At 42.3% G+C, this 21,683-nt stretch overlaps 4 protein-coding genes across 6 annotated transcripts in view; all 4 read right to left on the reverse strand.

The window, feature by feature from the left end:
- Nucleotides 1-1,333: 1,333 nt before the first annotated feature.
- Nucleotides 1,334-7,242, reverse strand: mgat1a (alpha-1,3-mannosyl-glycoprotein 2-beta-N-acetylglucosaminyltransferase a). Of its 2 annotated transcripts, none has more exons than XM_003451211.5 (4): nucleotides 7,093-7,242; nucleotides 5,358-5,492; nucleotides 2,914-3,804; nucleotides 1,334-2,754 (listed from the first exon to the last, which is right to left on the reverse strand). In XM_003451211.5, exons 3-4 carry the CDS (start codon nucleotides 3,526-3,528, stop codon nucleotides 2,065-2,067), a joined length of 1,305 nt encoding a protein of 434 aa, XP_003451259.1. In that variant the 5' UTR covers nucleotides 3,529-3,804; nucleotides 5,358-5,492; nucleotides 7,093-7,242; the 3' UTR covers nucleotides 1,334-2,064. The 2 variants fall into 2 exon arrangements, with proteins under 2 accessions (XP_003451259.1, XP_025767597.1); XM_025911812.1 differs by having other exon boundaries at nucleotides 5,358-5,488; nucleotides 7,093-7,199.
- A 3,103-nt stretch (nucleotides 7,243-10,345) lies between these two features.
- LOC102082884 (uncharacterized) lies at nucleotides 10,346-12,072 on the reverse strand. Its single transcript, XM_005456068.3, has 2 exons — nucleotides 11,330-12,072; nucleotides 10,346-11,250 (listed from the first exon to the last, which is right to left on the reverse strand). The coding sequence occupies exons 1-2, from the start codon at nucleotides 12,044-12,046 to the stop codon at nucleotides 11,179-11,181; spliced, it is 789 nt and encodes a 262-aa protein (XP_005456125.1). The 5' UTR covers nucleotides 12,047-12,072; the 3' UTR covers nucleotides 10,346-11,178.
- A 2,614-nt stretch (nucleotides 12,073-14,686) lies between these two features.
- Nucleotides 14,687-17,791, reverse strand: rnf183 (ring finger protein 183). Of its 2 annotated transcripts, none has more exons than XM_005456067.4 (2): nucleotides 16,787-17,791; nucleotides 14,687-16,229 (listed from the first exon to the last, which is right to left on the reverse strand). In XM_005456067.4, the coding sequence occupies exon 2, from the start codon at nucleotides 16,165-16,167 to the stop codon at nucleotides 15,283-15,285; it is 885 nt and encodes a 294-aa protein (XP_005456124.2). In that variant the 5' UTR covers nucleotides 16,168-16,229; nucleotides 16,787-17,791; the 3' UTR covers nucleotides 14,687-15,282. The 2 variants fall into 2 exon arrangements, with proteins under 2 accessions (XP_005456124.2, XP_005456123.2); XM_005456066.4 differs by having other exon boundaries at nucleotides 14,687-16,232.
- A 141-nt stretch (nucleotides 17,792-17,932) lies between these two features.
- Nucleotides 17,933-21,683, reverse strand: part of dhx16 (DEAH (Asp-Glu-Ala-His) box polypeptide 16) — a 29,665-nt gene continuing 25,914 nt past the window's right edge. Inside the window, exons 20-21 of the mRNA XM_003451210.5 lie at nucleotides 19,117-19,290; nucleotides 17,933-18,595 (exon numbers count right to left, since the gene is read on the reverse strand). Of these exons, the coding sequence (XP_003451258.1) occupies nucleotides 18,467-18,595; nucleotides 19,117-19,290 (303 nt within the window). The 3' untranslated portion in view covers nucleotides 17,933-18,466. The remainder of the gene's footprint in view (nucleotides 18,596-19,116; nucleotides 19,291-21,683) is intronic.

The raw sequence follows: 21,683 nt of genomic DNA on the forward strand, positions 1-21,683 counted from the left end.
GCACTACAGCAGTGAATGCTGTTAACTTTATGGAGGCTATCTGAAGGTTTGCGACAGCCAGGTGATCTAAGGGCTCTGGAGTTGAATTCAAATATTTTTTGCCATTCAAAAAAACAAGGTATCAAATGCGCTTATTACAGCAAATTGTCTTGTGCAAATAAATTAGATTACACGTCGGCACAAGATGATGACTGTTTGTACAAGATATGACTTTGTTAATACAAGATAACAAGGCAAAACAATAAAAAAGATAATTACTGGTCTGTGCTAAGAACATTTCTGTACAAGACAGTAAGTTGGTCATGCAAGACAAGGACTTGCGTGCACACAATAATGACTTGTGAATATAAAATAACTTCTAGGTACGGTACTGTGTGAAAGAGCCAGTCCTCAACTCTATTTTTTTGCTGTGAAATGGGAAATAATTGCAGTAATTTATTGAACATGTGCGAACATAAATAGAAATACAGTGTATACAGCAAAACCGAGTTTGTACAGTTGTAATGAGCTTGAAAGTCAGAATTTGGTATGACCACCTTTATTCTTTTAACTCTCAGACCAACTTTTCTCGTCCAGTTTGAAAAGGTCCCCAACACCACTGGCTGAAATGCAGCCCCAAGCCACAACAGTGTTTCACTGCTGTACCGTTCTCCTGATCTCTTCTTTACATATTGACGGCCAGTTTTAAAGTTAGGTTTCATCACTCCATCAGACCTGTTGCCACTGATTTTCCGATTTCCGTTTTTTGTGTAATTTGACATATCTCAAGCTTTTCTCCCAGTTTCTCTTTCTTAAGAAAGCTTCTTGACAGTCACCTTTCTGCTGAGGCTTCAGTGTCTCTTCTTTGCATCTCTGGTGGGAAAGACTGAAATGTGAGGAGAGAAATCCAGGATGTGCAATTTAGGAAATGGGACGGAAGTTTCTCTTTTCCAGTGTCGGTGTTAAGCTCAGCCCCCAGGGGTCCAGGCCCACCCAGTAAAGTCACCGTGCCACCTCGGCTGAAATCTACCGATACACTCTGACTATAAGTTAAAGTAATTTATATTTTGGTAATGACCTATATCACTGGTATTGCAGTGCAAGCTCAATTTGATTATTCAGTTAACGGTACTTTAGTGCCTCTGCAGGAATCTTGGTAACCAGGACGACTGACAGCAACACTGAGCACATAACTACACGCAGGTCAGACTTTGGGAAGCACCCCTCGTGTCTCTGAAGCCAAAAAGAGGTCATCCATCAGCTTGTGCAGCCTTTTTATAGAATGACTCAATAGTATGTTGAAGATATTGTTATCCCACTGTGTGTGGTGAGTTCATAGATCCACTTCCACACCTAAAGAAAACCTCTCTCCTGTTTGTTTATTAAACACATGCAACATGAAGTGTGAGTGAAAATCAACATAATTAAAAAGCAAAGTTGTGTATTTTTTAATCCAGAAATGATCACACAAACAAGTGTAGTAGTTTGCAGGGTAATGAGCCTGCAAACAGAATCACATTAGAGTATCAAACAGGATCATGTGACATAAAAAAATAAGCACGAAGAATAATTTCCATAGAAGACATTAACGATCAGAATCAAACAACAGATTATACTGCAGTTATTACCTGGCACCAACACTATAAGCAACCACACCACAGATTTGATTTCCCTCTTCGCAGCAGACAGAAACATGTTAAACAGATTACCCAAAACTGCAAATAATTTAAACAAAAGTGGCAAAGTAGTAATTGCATTGAATGCATTAATGAATGTCATGTGCACACTTAGCATCGTATAAAAATAGATCTCTGGCGAATTACAGCAGATTTGTCTAACACATAGTTGTGGTGAGTCCTACACCAGGTGTATAAATGTTTTGGAAGAATGAAAAAGACCTGAGTAGCATTGGCAAACCCCCACACCAGAAAGGGACAATCCGTTCTGTATCAGTAAGGACAAACAGCGTCAGCAAAGATCATTTTCTTCTTTGGTCTGGAATGCTTTCCCCCATCACATTTAAGAGATAAGAAAAAAAAAAAAAAAAAATCTACTGCTCATGGACATTCTTCATCATCAGCTTCACTAAAGGTCATACTGGGTCCATCCTGGAGGGGGCGCTAAGTAGATCCTCCGTCCTCTGGACATGAAACTAACCACCCCTCTGTACCCTGACCGTGGCACTCCAGACTTAAAGTCATCCATTATTCCCAGATTTTTGGCCATCAATTTGAAACTGTCCTTACTCGAGTACTGAAGGCGGAAGGGCCCGGGTCCCTGTAGCTGGCCCTGCTTCACATCTTCATATTTAACCACTGGAGCACTGTAAACTTCCTTCTCAAAGTTTTCCTTGTACGTCTCCTCCTTCAAGTAACTCAGGTCCAACTTGGTAAAAGGCACAAACTCGGTATTCAGTTTAATGTAACGCAGGTATTTGTCAAAAAACTGACCCAGACTCACGCCCTGGCGACCAAACGTTAAAGTCCGTGAGATCTCTGGGCGTATACAGGCACGGTTGCGGCGCTGCTCTGGCTGGCGCATCCAGTCGTCCCAGAAAGCCTCGGGCCACTTTGGCTCCAGCTCCTCCCACACCTCCCTGAGGAGCATCCACCCCAGGCCGGGAAAGAAGTCCGTCCGATAGAGCAGGTCGGCCTTGCCGGGATCCACATAGCCTTCCCTCCCATTGTCATTCCAGGCAGACACACACCACAGGCTGGGGTCAGATTTCAGGAAAGGCAGCAGGGCTCGGAAATACTCAAAGAAGTCTGGTGCCACCTAGAGCAGGAGATGAATAATTCAGTTCAACTTTTACATAACCATCGCAACAAGTGAAATAACAAGTTTCAAAGAGAAGAAGATTAATTTAAGTTGTAAATAAAGAATGAAAATGAAGGACGAACACAAATCAGTGGTGTTTAATATGAAAATAATCACCTCCAGGTCGTCCTCCACAATCACCACAGAGGAATGGCCGAGCGTCTTGAACACTTGGTTGAGCGCCCAGTGGTAATGCCTGGAGATTTTATAGTAACCCTTAAACTTCTTGTGCTCAGGCCTCACTTGGATGTCAGACAAATCCGGCTGCTTCAGATGAGTTACGTTGTTTCCATAAGACCGAATCATCTCAGCAGTCTCGGCATGTCCACAGTCCTGACTCACTATGATTGGGTGGAGCTCTGCTGAGGGCCGGTGCTGCAGGAGTTTGTCCAAGCAGCGCTTCACGGTGACTCTGTTGCAGGCGATGACAAGGATAGGGATGACGGGCTGATGGGGAGCGGTCACCTTTGGCTTGTTTTTGTCTGACGGCTCCCAAAGCAACTGATGATTCTGGATTTGCAACAGGATTTCTTTCTGCTTCTCAAGTTCATTTTCGAATGCATTTGCCATTCGAAGCACGTCTTCCATCACATTGCTGGGGGGCCCTTCGGAACCTTCTTTCTGATCTCGGCCCTGTGGGGGTCTCCCCCACAGCAGGAGGACCAGTATGGCATTCCATGTGATAAACAGGAACGCGCCACAAAAAATAAGAGAGCTTCTCTTACGGATCATGGCCCAGAAACTGAGAGAGAGGGAGGGTGGGAAATTTCAGGAAGACAGGGTCTGAACAGAGAGACGTGTCCTTTTTAGAGACAACAGGAATGGGATATGGGAGGGGCAGCCTATGCTTTGTGTCATCACGGGCTCACTCTGCAGATAGTGAAGTTATAAAGACACAATACAGCATTGGTGAAAGCGAAAGTCGATAAAATCCGATGAAGAGCAAGATTCATCTTGGAGAAAAGTTGTAAAACTGGCAAATCCTCAACATTTAATGTGCTCTTTTATCTGAAATAAGAAAAAAGGGAAAATATCAAATAAAATCAAGTTAATACCAAGGTTTCCAACTCTCACATAAGTTTCTCTGTCACATCCTGCCCAAACAAATCTCCCATCAAAGGTTTAAAGCCAATGTTTTAAGAAAAAAAAGTGAAAGCCTTTTTAGGTTTAACAGGAGTTTTTGACCATTTTTCAGCAAAAACACTGAACTACACATGTCAGAGAATGTAAAACACTGTTTATGTACTTTATTTGTCAGAACAGGAGCTGAAGACTTTATTAATCATTCAATGAACTATTCCCAACACAGAGGATACAGAAGAGCTAAGGTGTCTCACACAGTTAGTTTGGCCATTAAATCACTTGTTACAGAGGATCGAGAGTACTGCTCTCCATGCAGCTGCAGTAGTAGTTTGTTGTATTAGTACTGTGTGCGTGGATGTTTATCTTAGTTATCATGACCTCTCGGTATTCAAATTCAGTGGTCTGGAATTTTAATACAGCTAAACATAAACAGAAATGGGAGCTTTTCACTATGCAGATTGCAGACATAGGCTGTATTAAGATGGCCTTGGCTTCCCGGACTGAAAAGTGCCTTAAACCTAGATTTCCAATGGCCAGCAGGAGGTGACTACTCTGGCTGAATAAACACTTACAGTTAAAAAGAAATCAATGAGACAACGACCCTCAGCTCTCTTACTCAGGAAAGAGCTTATAAATGACTTTGTGGTCTCAAGTCTTACTGAATAAAACGTGAAGTTAAAGGTATAAAGTCTGGTCGTTACTACGGTTTGAAAGCAGGGCTGTCCAGCTTACGCTCACTGGCACAAGATCGGTCATTCATAGACTGTCTTTAGTTTCTCAGACAGCTTCAGTCGTTCACATCTGGTTTCAACAACAAGGCAATGATGCAAAAATGGGAGTCTTCATAACCAGCGTTTGGTGACGTCACAATGGCTACAACCATCTTTCATGTACAGTCATTCACATGCCATTAAGTACCCCCTGCAGTTACACGCAGTATTTGGAGCTTATCATTTTAAAATAAGCTGCTGAAGTTTGATCAGGAATTTTCCGTTTTTAAACACATTGTTATTAAGTTAATACAAATGAATAATAAAAAAAAAAACTTCGTCAGCGACACAGCCAGCACAGTTTACCTGATAATCACTAAGGAATTATTAATGATCCCGCCCCCGTTAATGCAAAGCGGCAGTTTTAGACTACCAGGTCAACCACGTACGCCCTGCCCCCACACCGCTCCAACTTACATCTGAAAGTTCTGTTTCTGCTTTAAATAACCAATAAAGTGAAGGCAGGAAATCAGACAGGAAGTTGACAGTGATGATTCACCAACATGCCTCTGATCGATTTTCTCTTATCACCTGTGGCTGACTCGACACAGCAGACAAACAGCGGTTTATTAAGACACAAAAACAGCTGGTATCACCGACTTCACCCCCTCAGTCCCTCCGTCCCTCCCTCACGCTGCTCGTCAGGCGCCTTGTGCTCGTCACAGTAAACACAGTAGTCTGAGGAGGAGCGTTCAAAGCTGCCCTCACCTCACAATGTGCCCGCTCCTTCCTGCTGTGGCCATTTCTTCGGGAAAAGTTCCGCAGAAATGAGGCCCGTCTCCTGCTTCCTCCCCGGCGGCTGGAACAACTTCACGCCGCCGACTTTCTCCCGTTTCTCGCTGGCTTCAAGAAAAAGAGGAGGAGAAAAGAAGTAACACGACGACTTCCTGGTTTGAGGGCAGACACGGAAGTCCCGCCCCCAGCCGTCACCTTGAGAAATTACGCAACAGTTTGACGCGAGAGTCACTCTCAGCGGAGCTAATTAGAAACAGCGGCAGCCTTTGAAGTCTTTGTGCACACACTGTCTGCTTCCCCTCACCGAGGCTTCCACGCGGGCAGCGAACAGCCAGGGAGGCCTGGAAAACTGCTTTTTCATTTAATTTAGCTAATTTATCTTTTTCTGCTTGAGCTGCACAGGAGCGCGCGTAATTTGCATGAGCCACACGGGAAGAGGGGAACGGGGAGAAGAAGAAAACCTCTCCTTCTATTTGCTGTACTTATAGACAAACATATAACAAAAGCACACAGGGTACAACCTATTTACTGCTTTACTGTAGCTTATATTATTGCATCCAAAGTGCACAAAGCTTGCCCACTTACAAAAATAGGGCAGCTGCAAAGGAATAAAGAATTAATCTTGTAAAGAGATTGTGAAATTTGCACTACCAGTCTAAAATTATGACAGATATTCTCAGTGTTGAATATAACACTGAAGAAATTGGATCTATAAAAACTACAGAAAGCTTATTTTATCTGAAAGACTGTAATTCGGTGTCCAAGCCCTGTAAATTTACTGTTATACCCATACCTGTTGATAATGCTCATTATAGATTATTAATAACCTAATTATTTTTCTGCTGAATCTCAGTCTATAAAGGTGACATAGAGCCTTATGCCTTTAAACGTCTTCTTTTGGCTCTAAAGCAGCCTAAAAACGAAATATTTTCAGTTAATCACCACAAGCAAAGATTTCTCAGGATGGAGAAGGTAAAATGTCATATTAATGTTGACTAGACAATAATTACATGAGGACATAGTGTAAAATACAATAACAGTCTAAAGCTGCCATGATATTATTCAAAATCTTTATAAATGTCTTGTTTTGGGGGTTTGTTTATGTTGACAGACTTGATGCTGAAGAAACTATGAAATACAGAAAGTACACCTTGTTTCAGGTTTAAGGTTTTAAATATCATCGAGTAATAAAATCATAGAACCTCAGATGAGCAATAAGCTATGCCGTATTACACAGGGCCATTATTTATATAAGCCAAAATGCAGACGCCATTAGAAAAATAACGTCATACATCATACAATCAATGACATATATAATACCAGAAAAGAAGATCTAAAGCATACAAAGGCCTTGTTCAGCCTCTCAGTTAGCCCAAAACCCAGAGATATCCAGTTTATTATCACATATAACAGAGAAGCAGCAAAATGAAACAATATTTAACAGACACATATTTAAAAACAATAATAATAAAAATCTATGAAAATGGAACACTTTCGATAATGAATTTATAGCATGATTTTGTATTAGACTGCGTTAGTTTTAGTCTCTTGTACCTGATAAATTGGCATCTGAATCAAAAGTTTGCTACCTTAAGTTCAAAGACTTTTCTTTTATCAACTATATATTAAAACAGGATAAAGAAAAGTTTTAAAACCAAATCAAACATAAACCAAAACATATTCCTCAAAGTAGCCACCTTTGCGTTACCTTAACAGCACCTGTCTCAGGTGCTCGGCAGACGTCAGGTGATTTGATGCAGGGCTCCATCACTTCTTATTAAAGTAGCCGTAACAGAGACTGGACGTGTTTTAGATCACTGACCTGCTGAAATCCTGATGGTCCCACTAAGGTTTGTCTCTGCAGGCTGTTGCTGGTAAAATGATGCTTTAAATTGTTAATAAGTCTCCAGTGGTTTCACCATCAGCCCCTCCTCCACATTCACCGTGGGAACCACACATTGGTTCATCTCCTCTGCAACTCATGAATAAATATCTAGTTTCATCAGACCAAAGTCCAGGCTCTCTCTGTAGTGGTTTCTTTGCAGCAGTTGCTCCTGAAGGCCTGATTCACAAAATCTCTTCCAACAGCTGATTATAACAACATTATATTCTTGTATCAAGACGTTTATCTGAGCTGCTGTTAATTAATCGCTTTGAGATTGGTAACCAGAGTTAACCCTTTCACACATAGTGGTCACTACAGTGGACAGCTATTCAAAGGCTGTTTCCTTGTATTTGTGTCAGTGTTGATGGTATACTTGCACATAAAGCACTACATTGAACACTGATGTGTCCCTCCATACCCTGCCACCCACTGGTCGTTTAATGTTACTATAGATGTATGACGTGTTTCATTGTAATTATTATTTAACCCTTTCATGCATGAATTATGATAACCTCAATCAGGATTTTTGTTTCTTAAGTGTTTTTATCTATCTTTGCATGCCTAAAGATGAATAAAAATACCTAAGAAAAAAATCCTGATTGAGGTTATCATAATTCATGCATGAAAGGGTTAACTTATGTGCTGCATTTATGTAGATTAGAAATGTGAACAAGTCACACTTAAAGGAAATCTACCATGCTCATTTCCCTCACATACTAGAGTATCTTTGATTCATAGATCCAAAACAGTTTTATATTTGTTATCCTATTCTATATAAGGCTATGGTGCAAACCCTCAGTGTATCCACCGTCTGAAACAAGACAGTGGATACATCACACTGACCCAAGAGCAGAAAAAACAGAAGTCACAGAAAGCTTGAGCTTTTGGCTCCCAGAGATTACCTGTATCCACACATTCACATTAATTATAATTTTCTCCTAGTTTAATTTGCACATCCACCAACGTAACAACAGGAATATGACACAACTACCACAATGAAATGTTTCCCAGTAGTTTAAATACTAGGAATCAGTATTAGCTGAAAAACACACCACAAAGCTACAGGTGCTGTTTTCAAATCTCACATACGGTAAGATTGTAAATAACAATGTGCAAAGTAGGCAGTAAATCAGGCTGCCAAATACGTACATACATACAGTAAAGAGCATTATAAAATGAAAATCATTTAGTAGAAAGTACACAGTTACAGTCTCTTATCGGTTACTATTCTACTTTGCTGATAATGCTTAAAAAATTTCACTGTTGCAGATTTTGAATATGGGACGAGAGCTCAGCGTGAGTCATAAACTGCACCACACGTTATGACTTTAATACTTAACAGCATATCCAACATTCAGGTTTATGGTAGGAGGAATGGTCAGCTTCAGCACTGGACTCACTTTAGGATCCAAATCATCTTTATTGGACTCGGGTTCACTTTGCTGTCTTCATGCAAAACCCCCCAAAAACTCCTCTTTTGTTAATAAATTATGAGCAAGTTTTAAAAATACTGGGCATAAAGTTTACTTTGACTCTGGAGTTGAATTTTTTTCATTTGTTATTTTCCAACATGTGTTTGATGATTTTTAATGGTGTGGCCCCTCCACCGCTGCTTCATTTTATTAACTTTGAGAATCCATAAAATCAAAAATTCAACTGAAGACTACTTACCTTTTCCTCTCTTTGCTTTTCTCTCTGTGAAAGCCTGAACTCTATCAGTCTACCTCTATCAGCAGACTGAAAGATTTGCTGAGAGACTCACAGGCTCATAAATACTAACGTTTGCTTTTTCTTGTTTGGTGCTCATGAGTGTGTGGAAGTGTTGTGTGTTTTGTTATTTATGTTTTTTATTGTTGTCTTTTGCCTGTAATCTTCCAAGGGAGTGCAGATGCAAATTAGTGTTACGCCAAACCTGGTTTGAAACTGGTTCCTGGGACCGCCCCAGGAAACGAAGACCAAGAGTCGCCTCTGCTGCTAAGGATAACTTCATCTGAATCACCAGGCTCAGAAATCACAAGTTAACAGCACCTCAGATTAGAGCCCAGATAAATGCCACATAGAGTTCCAGTAGCAGAGACATCTCTACATCAGCTGTTCAGAGGAGACTGTGTGAATCAGGCCTTTATGGTCAAATATCTGCTAAGAAACCACGACTAAGGAAAAACAACAAGCAGAAGAGAGTGTTTGGGCCAAGAAACACAAGTGATGGACATCAGACCAGTGGAAACGTGCTTTGGTCTGATGGGTCCAAATTTGAGTTCTTTGGTTTCACGTGTCTTTGTGCGATGCAGAAAAGGCGAATGGATGGTCTCCACATGCATGGTTCCCACTGTGAAGCACGAAGGAAGAAGTGTGATGGTGTTTGGGTGGTTTGCTGGTGACACTGTTGGAGATTTATTCAAAACTGAAGGCACACTGAACCAGCATGGCTACCACAGCATCCTGCAGCGACATGCTGTCCCATCTGGTTTGTGTTTAGTTGGACCACCATTTATTTTTCAACAGCATAATGACCCCAAACACGCCTCCAGGCTGTGTAAGGGCTATTTGACCTGCGCCAGATGGTCTGGCCTCCATAATCACCTGACCTGAACCCAATGGAGATGGTTTGGGATGAGATGGACTGCAGAGTGAAGGCAAAAGGACCAACAAGCGCTCAGCATCTCTGGGAACTCTTCAAGACTTCAAGACTGTTGGAGAACCATTTTAGGTGAAATGGCATTCAGCTCAATGAGAGAATGCCAAGAGTGTGGAAAGCAGTAATGTTCTTTCATAGTTTTGATGCCTTCAGTAAGAATCTACAATTTAAATACTCATGAAAATAAAGAAAAACCATTCAATGAGAAGGTGTGTCCAAACCTTTGACTGCTAGTGTATGTTGGTATACGTTCCACTGGCACTCAATATTTATGTTTTGTGCAGTGTATAAAAACAGTGGACATCTTTTAATTATTTCCACACATTTATCTAGTTTTTACTCAGTGTGCATTGTTGTTTCTTGACGCTTTAGTTTCACTCCATTTTAAAGAGGAAGTTTATATCACGGTCTCTGCAAAATGAGCTTTTGTGCAAATTATGCAGGGTGAGAGTTTTAATGCAGAAAGTTGATTCTGTTCATCTGAGCGCAGCATTTTCAGTTGGCTGGAGAAACCTGCAGACAGCCGACTTCTTCTGTCAGCCTGAAGAGGTCACCTGGATGAGCGATAACACGTTTCTCCCACTGGAAACACTGAGCCCTGACAAACAGAATGCAGCACGCAAGGTGAGCTTATCCATTGGGAAGACTTGGAATACATGCTTGTTTCTTGTTGCTCATACAGACAAGTGGCAAATTAAAGGAAAAAAACCTGAACCACTGAACCCTACAGAGAGGGGACTCGCTGTAGGCCCCTACAGTGGTGATCCACTTCAAATCAATACAAAGTTATGCAGAAACATCAGCTTAATGATGAAATATTTTAGTCCTGATGGGAGTGGGCTCTTCCATGATGACAATATCCCCAACCACTGAAAGATCTTAACAGGGTGAAAATGATATGGATGACATGCTGTAGCCTTTGCCACAGTATGCGACTCAATCTGATCTCAATCTAATTGATTACCAGTGCATGTGGGACTTTGCCCTTGATCACTATCATCGAAACAACAGATAAGGGAAAATATTTTTACAGTAAAGATGGTCTTGCCCGAATCAGAGGTTTGGAGAGTCACTGCCAAAAAGCACTAATGGTGTTTGTGGAAGCCAGTCGCTTCATTTCGGTTCTTCCATTCATTTGTCACTCGTTTGTGTGCGATCAAAAACAGCTGGTTGGTTTCTATCAGCAGGTTGAAGTCCAGATGTGGTGTGTGTCCTGAAAAGTCAATAAATGATGTTGATCAGCGCCTCTTTCTGGCACGGAGGCCTTGGACTCAGTCAGGTCCTTCCTGTGTGATCTTTTGTGCTAAGCTGGAGTTGTTCTTGGAGGAGGTTTGTTCATTTGCCTGAAAGACAAAGCGTTCTGTGTTTTCATACAGTAACATTTACATTAATTATTTATTCTCGGTTCAACAGGACTCTCACCTGGAGGGCCCGGCTGCTGGAGTTTTTCTCATCCCGCTGGCACAGCAGATGTCGTGGTGCTTCATCGGGGCTGCTGCCTGATCTACGCACCTCTCCCAAATTCAAAAACAGAATTTTGGACACCAGACAAGTCACAGATAAGCACGTGCTCCTCAGTGCAGACCAGCCGTTTAACACGAAGGACGGGATTTGTCCCACTGAACACGGAGGGGACGTCACGGACAGCTTCAGCACGCGCGCTGGGAATGCACTCGTGTCTTTAACTAACGCGCTTTTGCGGGTGTGTGAAGAATATTTTTCAAATTTAATAACGTGAATTATTTTAGAGCATGTATTATTTCCAGACAGTCTGCCCGCTAGCTCGCGCATCAGCGCATGCGCAGCTGAGTGCGCGTGCCCTGGAGATTGCGAAAGTTTTGGGTAACGTAATCTATTCACTTCCCTGGAAACTTTACCCCCCACTCTGTGCGACCTGTACGAAACAGTCAGCCCTCTTCCCACCAGCACCGCCACACACTCTCCGTGCGGAGAAGCCTCCGCCGCTGACGCCTGGTGTGAGCCGCTGCGCTCGCCCGGAGAGTCGCGCAGCGCCCCGCCGGCCAGTCCGAGGCCGTACGCCGAGCTGGCAGGCCGCTTCGCCGGCGGATTCCTCGTCCAGATATTCCCCCGGCACCGGAGAACAGCGGACAGGGCAGAGGCCGAGGGGGTGGAAGCCATGGTGATCGGCAGCGTCCACGTCTCTCCTCCTGAACGTCAGCCTCCGTCTAAACACTCACATAACCGTCAAAGGTTTATTTGCGTAAGGAGCGGGTCAGAGGAGGGTGGGGGGTTTCTTCTAGTCTGGTCCACGCGACTATATTTGCCTCGACTGTAACAGTGGGGGGTTTCGTGTGGGTGTGTCTTTAGGCCAGAGCAGAACAAGCAGCTACTTTACACCCCGGAGTGAAAACACTGGATGAAAATGAGACAGTCATTTAGCAGGTACTCGGATGCAGACGGACTGGCAGACATCTGCACTTTAAGCTTTTGGATAAAATCAAAAATAATGCGAACAGCTGCCCAGAGTGATGGATTGATACGATCTATTTCTTCTCCTAAAAATGAAAAAACAAGTAGTGTGACACAAAGATCTGAGAACCGGTCACAGGGGGCATCACAGGTCACAAAATTCTATCTGAATGAAAACTTGTGTTAATAAATAAAGAGTGACTCTGAACAAACGCACAAAACAGCAAAAAAAAAAAAGGAGAAAAAAAGTTTTACCTATTGAATATTCTTTTTTCTCTTTTCGTTTATAATTTTCACTTAATTTGGAAATATTATAGTTTGTACTTCAATTTCATTTCAGTTAGTTTCCAAAATGAATTCGATGCTTTTAGTTTATTTAACCTGTTTAAATATTCATTTTTAAAATAAATGTAAAGTTTTTTCAGACTTATTTTTAGTCTTTCCTTCGTTATAGTGACCTTGGTGAGGACAATTACATAATAGTTGGAGCTGGATAATAAACACAAACATAAACGCAATCAATGAGAGCACTTCCTGAAGGGGGCGCTACAGGTTAAGCTAGAATGCCCTCAAAAAAGATTTTCTAAAAATTTCTGTAAACTTTATTGTCCTACTCAAAAAAAAAAAAAATAGCGATTCATATAGTACGTTTCTGTGGCACTGTTGTATAATGTGACAAAGTTTTGAGTAAGCTGACTGTGGAGCTCACACAGTCCTTGGTGTAAGCTTTTCAGTAACATTGAAATGTTTTTCAATGTTACTGATTTAGGCTGAGTGACATTTCTATTAAACTCAACATACGTTGTATTTTTTGTTTTCGTTTCTCAGATTTAATACAGTTTATTTCTGATGAAGTGATGATTTAAAATACTTGTTCAATCCATACAGCTTAAAGGGTCTTTGCCATTGGAAGTAGCTGGATACTGTTAAGACATGGTTGCCAGGCAAGACAGGGTACAGGCTTTAAAGTATTTATCTTTTTTTATGTGCTAAATGTCATGACCCAGAATGGAGACTATTACTATTTTAACTACACCCCTGTGGGACACTCCCCTGTGTCCCCCAGTAGGAGCCCTGGGTGAGTGGACGCTCAGTGGGTTAAAAGTCAACACTGATCCTCCGGGTGAGTTATGAGTCTCCACGCAGGAAGAGGTTTGGAACCGCTGACTAAGACGATACCTTACAGCTTATCGCTGGGGTGGTACCCTCTAAAGTACGTCTGTTTCTGGTTTGTACTTTTACAGAAAGAAGTTTTGAACCTTTACTTTTAAAATCATTCATTGCAAATATACATAAGAGTCACAGAAGTCACCGGTCACACTGCACCGAATATTTTTCCATCCAACGATTTGTTTTCTCAACCAGCTTAACTTAAATATACTTTTGGAGTAAAAAGTATTTCTGTTTGGAATGCTGAGGAGTAGAAACACGCAGGTAACTGAAAGTAGAAATGTAGGACACTGAGGTCGGGCCTTTGTTTTTAAATGATACGTTCATATTTGTAACTTCTTATCAGATAGACGTGACTATCTCATCCCTTTACAGGTCAGACCACTCAGGGTGAAGGTTTCATATATTCTGCTCCAACAGTTGTTTTGTTCCATTTGGCCTTACCATACAGGAGAACCTGAACATTAACGCTAACATGGATGCTAAGAAGTTAAACTGAGGTCTTCTGTTCCTGTTCATCAGCCCATATATGTGCTCCAATTTTTACAAAGCTTGACTTGGTTTTTTACATAAAAAGAAAAAAGATTTAGTCCTGTGATAGAATTGCGACCTGGCCCAGGGCGTACCAGCTGGGATAGCTGGAGCCCTCCTGTGACCCTGAACTGCATTGTGGGTTATTGTAACGGATCAAAACCAGTTCAACTCAAGAGAAATGTCTATGGTTTTGTACAAAAAGACTCACCTGCAATTCTTAACCCCGGAATTTCAAATTCCTTGCTGCCCTGCACAAACACTTCCCATCTGACATCACTCACTTCTTTACTTCTTACTGCTGAAGTTAAAAAGCCTGATCCCAAAACAGGTCATCAAAATAAAGTTTTCCATGTCCTGATTTTAATTTTTTTTTTATCCACTGCTTGTTGCAAACATTCCTGATCCACCCTACATCAAAGAGATGGATGACACGCTGCAACTGATCCTCCGCAATCAGCCAGAAAAATGCCACAAAGGGCGTGACGCCCGTGTTTGTCAAACAGGCTTGTCATCCTAAAAGTCCCGATATTCACAGCTGGGAGGAAGTTGCACAATCCACCCTGTTAGCAGGTGTGTTTACACCATTAAAGGGGATCAGGTGTCTAAAGGAAGCATGAGGGCTTCTGAAAAGAAATAAGCAGCAGGTGTGTATCAGTAGAGGACAATCTCAAATATGCCTTTATTTGATGGATATGTTGAGAAATACTTGCAAATATATAAATCATCTGTGGCATCCGTATGTACATTGGGTTTAGACTATAAACAAAATTAGTTAAGAACTATAAACTCTGGTTTGCGAGATCAACGTTCAATCCAGAGATCCTCCCAACCTTTCATCACAGAGTGTAGTGCATTTCAACATTTACAGCTTATTTCATCTGTGCACATGGTTCCTTTTTTGTGTTCAGCCGCTCTCACGGTGAACACAAACACGTTCAGAAAAGAATAAAAACAGGAAACACGTCAGTCCCTTTTCTTCATGTGCACCTGCCAGTTCTTTTGTTTAAAAAAAAAAAATGTTGCTCTCCTGGTTTTCCTTCATTTCTCCACGTCACTCCACGTGACCCAAGCTTGAATGTGCTCAGTTTGTACTTCACTATTATAAACACAAGGTGTGCAAAGTGGAACAAGGGTCACTGGAAGTTTCATGTGATTCTCGCTCCTTGTCCACTTCATCTCCCCAACTATCACCCCACCCACACCCTTCACAGTCCTGTCCTTGAAGTGGACATATCTCTAGTTCATGGATTGTGTTCTGAAGTGTTGTTTGATTGAGGTGGACGTGGGGGGCGAACGTTGTTGCTCAAGGACACAGTGGGTACGATCACAAAAGCCAGAATCCCCACCAGCATGAGCGCCACAGTGATGGTGATGATGGTCGCCACCACTGCGTAGTAGCATTGATCTGAACGGAACATCCTGCGCAGGCGACCTCTCACCCTGTTCGGAGGTCTGCCTACATCCACCACAGTGGTCGGGGTGATCCCCTGCTCCATTGCACTCAGCTGGAGGTTCCCGCTTGGTGCCGCCTGAGTGTCTTGACTCTTGGTAGGCAGACTGACGACATTAGGCCTGGTCGGGCTGTTGGGAGGAGGGTTCTTCAGCATCAGCTTACCCTGGCTGCGCTTAAAGCGGATGGACAGCGCCCGCTGCATATCTGGAGGGAGTTTGCTGATGATGTCCCGATTATTTCCCAGACGGGGCAGGTCCCGGCCATGAGGGAGCTCAGCACCGCCCGGCATGCCAGCAGCCTTTGGCGGGGTCTTGAAAACATTATCGTAAGTACAGAAACACACAGCGCACTCTGTGTCCTCCACGTCATTTTCAGGGGGTTTCGTCCTTCTCCGATCGCTCTCTCTGCGGCGGCGCCCGCGGCCCTCCTCGCTCCTTCCACGATGCCTCCTTTCTCCATGGTTCCTGTCTGACTCTCTCCTCCTCCCTCTTTCCGTCCTCTCAGAGTCAGAACTCCTCGATCTCCTCACTCTTGATGGTTTCTCTTTTTTCCGGTGCTCCTCCTTGCTGTTCCTGTCATTCTGCCCAAGTTTGGGTTTGACGTTAGGGGCCTGGGGCTGCCTGACTCCATGGCTCTCTTCGGCCCTGCTGTTTCCCTCCCCACCATCACTCATGCTGGAGTGATGTCAGAGGTAAAGTGCCGTCTGGAATTCGACTCCTACCAGTTTCCCAACAGCTGCTGTGGAAAATTAAACCTCAGATGAGTTTATTGGCTCCCAAAAACAAGCAGAGCAGGAAGTAAGCCACAGGAATTTACCTGCTCAGTCACCACTGCTGTTTCACAGTGATGAAGCAAGAACGCCTAATCGCCGGCTGACATCTCGATTGTATTGAAATGCTGTTTGTTATTCAACATGTTTGTGCTACTTTAGTCTTGACAATTGATAAGTTGCTATATTTGTTTAGTAGGTTTTCCTGCACAGAAATTGTGAGGAAACATGAGCCGGGAGTGCTTCAAGTAGAGGCTGGAATTCTGAGAAGTAAAACTGGGATTTCTTTGTAATGCTGTAGCAAAGTTTCCATCGTACTGAGTGAATTTACATCGTTTTTCATTAAGTTTTAACACCAACAAGAGGTTCAGAATTCACATTTTTTACATTTCATTTAAAAAAAAAAAGGCAGCACAAACATGTTGGCGAAGTTGCAAGAATTCCCGAGTTTTTATGATTTCATGACTTTTAAATGGAAGCTGAGAAAGTAAAAAAGAAACAAAAGGAATTTGTGCACACTGACCTGTGAGGTAGATGACTGCCGGATCAGTTCGTCAGAGTTGATCTGACATGTAATGCAATTGTGTGTCAGTGCAGTAAACACTGCTCATGACTGAACTTCATAACTAAAAACAAACAGTGACTGTTTTGATCTTCCTGCTTCCCTCTTCTGTTCTTATCTTTGCTCTTATATCTACTTTTCTAATTGAGGGCTCGGCATTGCCTCCTCCTCCTCTGAACCCTCCCTCTTTGCCACGCTGCCTCCCGCCCCCCTTTTTCTCGTCAGACCAGTTCAACCAGCTGCAGAGACCCAGTGCTGCTGCTATTGTTTTCATTAGTTTCTCTCTCTGTGGACTTTAGATACTCTAGTTATTTACTTAAATAACCCCCATGTGGCCACTCACACTAAAAGATGATGCATGAAACTGACATTGCACCCCAGAGAATCAAACTGTCTCCCTCATGTGCAGACTAACCCAGTGTCACATATCAGATCAGGTACCTGTAGCATCACATGATAGAAGCACATGTCTTGTCTTGCTGTTTGTGATTCTTAGTGTGATACAAGTCATGAAAAACAACAGTCACCGTCAGGAAAATTCCACTCTCGCTCCATAAAGAGGATGACAATGCATCTTTGCAAACATACAGCATATCAGCATGTCATATTTGTCATTCCTCTGCCACCGTCTTGTCACTTCATGGCTTTACAACTCAAACAAGAGAAGCTACATAGCTTTTCCTCAAACCACAGGCCTGCAGGTACTCACTCTGCACCTGAGAGCCACACAGCCTGAGACAGTAACTCCAGATTTAAGTCTTTGACTTTAAAGATTAACAGTGTAGCACAACTGCACATCGTAGAGTTGTGTTTGTCAAACAGCTCAACAATCTTCTGAAAATACGTCACGCTTTATATCATAAAAACATGCTGCGGTATGAGGGTCCCTGAACGCACATAAAAGTCAGCATTCCTTTGCCAGGTAGCGTAACGTGCCTTGTTTTGGCTTACACAATCAAATAAAATACGCCCTTTACAAACCAGAGGCATGGACGTGACGGGAAGCCTTTCTGACATTAAAACTTCTTTCCAATTGTGAATTTCCTGCAAATAAAACCAGAAGAGCAAATACTACTGCGATGAGAAATTATTAAGCTGAAAACCAACTGGATTGTAAAACTTTATTGCCATAGAAAAATAGAACAAAAAGAAGACAAGATAAGGAGCCTCACACGTGAGCGTGCTTTAATCGGTGCCAGCTGTGACACTTTGACACAGAGCGAATAAGCGAGCGGTCAGGTGGGCGCTGAAAGCCCAACAGTCACGTGCCGATTCACAAATCCAGCTGGTGAGTCCGCACTGCTGCCATCAGAGCGGGAAACACAGATCCAAGTGTGTTTGTTTTTCCTTTTTGGAGACCCAGCTCTGTCGGCTGGTTGATGATTAAACCAGAGTCGGTGCGTGGTCCACTTCTCACTCGACCTCTCTCTCTCTTTCCGTTTTGAAAATAGAAACTTGTCTGAAAATACTGGTGTGATTTGAATAATGTGGTTCAAATTTGCAACTGACAGTCGATCGCTGTCAAAAACCAAGTTACAGCTCAGAAATATTTTTACTCAGACTCGTGCGCCTCGTCCTATCCTGAGTGAGAAGCACTTTTTTTTTTCTTGGTATCTGCCGTGGACGGCCTTGACCTTCACTTCAGCCCAGCTCCTCTTTTGTTTTGCCCTGCTTACGGGGCATCTTCTTGCTGCTGCTGTCCTCCAGCTCTTTGCTCTTGTAGTAATGAGGGGCCACTTCAAGCAGCCAGCCGCTCTCGATCTCGATCACCTGAGTGCAACGGAGGACAAAAGGCGAGGGGAGGTTAATCAGTGGACCGACACGCAGCCATGCCTGTAGTTAAATATTGTTCTGAAACACTGACACATCGTCATTAACCACTCGTACTAAACTCAAAGAAGGGTGTGACTGGCTTCTTTAGATCTGAAACAAGAGCTAAAGGCTCAGTCTGTGAAAAACACAACAGAAAACGCTGCAAACATTTGAGTTAGACGCCTGTTGGGAATAAAGAAGGCTACACGCTCGTTCTGATTTTTTGTGTATAGTCACCTGGCTCTTAGCAAGTTCTCAAATTATTTAAACACAACCTTAATCGGACAACAGCATGGCACTGTGTTTCTATACATGTATATCTCTATACAAATGCATTAGCAGTGTGAAAAAGTACAACCTTACTGCAGCCAGGTGCTGCTAATCAAATACACTTAATTAACTGAGCATTATTTACCTCATGGGGGACCAGCTGAGATTTTTATTATGCTGAAAAAGCAAAAGTGTATCACATGGCCAACCTGTCTCATGAACTCCTTGGTGGTGAAGACCAGCTCGTGGTAGATGAGCCAGCGGGGCTGCTCCTCAAACAGAGAGCTGTTGGGGTGCACGTAAACAGTCTGCTGGTGCTTCACAGTCTTGTAGCCTCCTTTGCTCAGTCTGGCCGTGTGATAGAAATATCCTGCAGTCACCGCCTGCAGGAAGGGGAAGATAAGAGACAGAGGAGGGCAGATGGGTTAATAAAGAGGGATTCCTGGCTCTGCAGGGAAGAACAACAAGAAAAATACAGAAGCGCTGGGCACAAAAAGAACAACATTAGAATATAACGGAACAAACGAAGTGTGACTAGAATAAAACATCTACTCTTTATTAGAAAATTAATTGCTAATTAGAAGAACTCATGTCTGAAAGGAGCCACTGGGGAGCTGCAGCTCAAAACTTCCCATAACTGCACTCAAGGCTTTGTGACACAAACAGCAAATAACTTCTGTGGAGGGAAGAGAAGAGTCTTCACAAATCTCCATTTTGCTACCTCCACATTAAGAAGTTACTAATCACACACACATCAACATCAATAAAGACAAGAACATCTTACTTTGCTAGTTTGATTAACAATAACGAGCACAGTCTGAGGCTCTTGGTTAACACCGTTATCAGACTCCTTAATCCTGCTATGTCTGCTTTTCCTGCCGTATCTTCCAATGACTGTGAAAAGTTTCTAAATTTCTATATTTCCAATTCAAGTCTGGATCCTTTCAACCTGCCCAAGTGTCTCATCCAGTTATGTTATTTTAGTTTAATCCGCGTTCCCCAACAGATCTACTCGATATGGTTTGTCATATGTGCATATCTTTCTGCAAACTCGATATTATGCTACAGAGATTGTACCTGTGATCTTCCAATGACTTCTCCCTGTTATAAATCAATCACAGCCAGCATCTTCCCTCTGCTTAAAAAAACCCTCCCTAGTTGCCAGGGTTTCAGATAACCACAGGTCCATTCATTTCCAAAATTCTCCAGGAAGCTGCTTCTCATCAGCTCGTTCGGCTGGTTGAGGAAAACAAATAATAAATTCCAATCCGATTACCAAAGAAACACAGCACTGAAACAGCATTACTCAAAATTACCAGTGATATTCTGATGCGCTTAGATAACAGTGAATTTCCTACTAGATGCTAACCCTGCCTTTGAGACCACTGATGATGCAGATTACAGACCTGAGCCAGTGTCACTGGCACGGCTCTCTTAATGGTTTTCATACTTATTTGAATTCACATGAACGTTCTCATTTACACGCCTCATATCTGGAGCCTCCCATGGCTCAACCCTTGAACCAGTTCTGTTTTTTTTAAATACATGTCACCTACTTGTGAGCTTCAAAAGTATTTTTTAGCTTTGCTGTGCTGATGACACTCAGCTGTATTTTCTGTATTTAACCGCCTCTCTTACCTCTGAGGAAAACCTGAGGTTCTAATGTTCTTTACTGAGTCAGTACATCAGCACACTCACCGCCAATATCAAATCTTCTGCTAAGAGCTTGGTATTACTTTCGACCAGCATTCGAAATGTTGACTTCTCAGAGCTACTGAGTCCTGTTCCACACAGTTGGTTCGGCCCATCCGCCCGGCTGAATCTGTGGTTGGTTTTAAACAGTTACCTTTTCCTGAACCTTTCTCTCACTGTTTTTAGCCACAGTTCACGTGTAACGCTTGTATGGAAGTGTGGAACTATGAAGTACTGTGTAACTGTGTTAATAAGAGTATTAATGATAACAATAATGATAATGCAGAAGAGAAGCTGCTCAGCACTGTGGCTGACTCAGCACATTGATGACTGGTTCATCCAGTCTGTTGATCAGTACAGTAGGAATAATGCACTCCATTTACCTTTGGGCAGAAGGCTGAAGAAGGTTAAACTAGGTTATTTTATGAGATACTCTTAAAAAGTCTTACAACCTTCAACATATAAACTTAAAAGCCCTTTTTAAAAAAAATAAAGCAGTGTTTTATGATCTGAATACTTCAGGGGTTAGCTGACCCGTTTAACCTGAACTTTATTTAACTTTTCTTTTATGTCATTTTTTGATGACATGATGTAAAATGTGTTTGACATCCTTGATTTAGAGGTTCTAGCACCTAAACTGCCTCATACCACTGAGGTCGGCTGAATCTGTGGTTTGTTTCTGCTGAGAAGAAGTCAGGGCAGATACTTATTTAAGACCATGGTCTTATCATTGCTTGTATGGAAATATTTTTGTACATCTGAATGAGTGTGCGTGTACATGTGAATGGAAAGTTGGTATATGTACTCTTATGTGGATTTTTTCTGTGGTAAAAATTTTTTATGCAAGTTTATTGTTGTTATTATATTGTTATTGTAAAATTACAACTTTGTAGACAGGTAGAGAAATCAGTTCTCGTTTAGCTGAGATGAAATCCTCTGATGTTACTGGATCGTGTGGAAAAACTCGACTGTTCTGCTTGAAACTAAATCAAGACCTTGGAAAACAGGAAAAGAAGACAATCAGCACTGAGACTGAAACATCAGGGTCTGAGCTAGGATCCATGTGGGATTCACAAACAGAAAC

Source organism: Oreochromis niloticus, linkage group LG11, assembly GCF_001858045.2.
Source record: "Oreochromis niloticus isolate F11D_XX linkage group LG11, O_niloticus_UMD_NMBU, whole genome shotgun sequence".
Lineage (NCBI taxonomy): Eukaryota > Metazoa > Chordata > Actinopteri > Cichliformes > Cichlidae > Oreochromis > Oreochromis niloticus.

What these genes read in the sequence shown, in the direction of transcription:
- mgat1a (XM_003451211.5), bottom strand. Translation starts at nt 3,528, where the DNA reads ATGATCCGTAAGAGAAGCTCTCTTATTTTTTGTGGCGCGTTCCTGTTT. An exon ending in TTGTGGAGGACGACCTGGAG is followed by an intron (nt 2,755 to 2,913) that starts GTGATTATTTTC and finishes CTCCTGCTCTAG; the next exon opens with GTGGCACCAGACTTCTTTGA.
- LOC102082884 (XM_005456068.3), bottom strand. Translation starts at nt 12,046, where the DNA reads ATGGCTTCCACCCCCTCGGCCTCTGCCCTGTCCGCTGTTCTCCGGTGC. An exon ending in CCAGCAGCCGGGCCCTCCAG is followed by an intron (nt 11,251 to 11,329) that starts GTGAGAGTCCTG and finishes TTTGTCTTTCAG; the next exon opens with GCAAATGAACAAACCTCCTC.
- rnf183 (XM_005456067.4), bottom strand. Translation starts at nt 16,167, where the DNA reads ATGAGTGATGGTGGGGAGGGAAACAGCAGGGCCGAAGAGAGCCATGGA.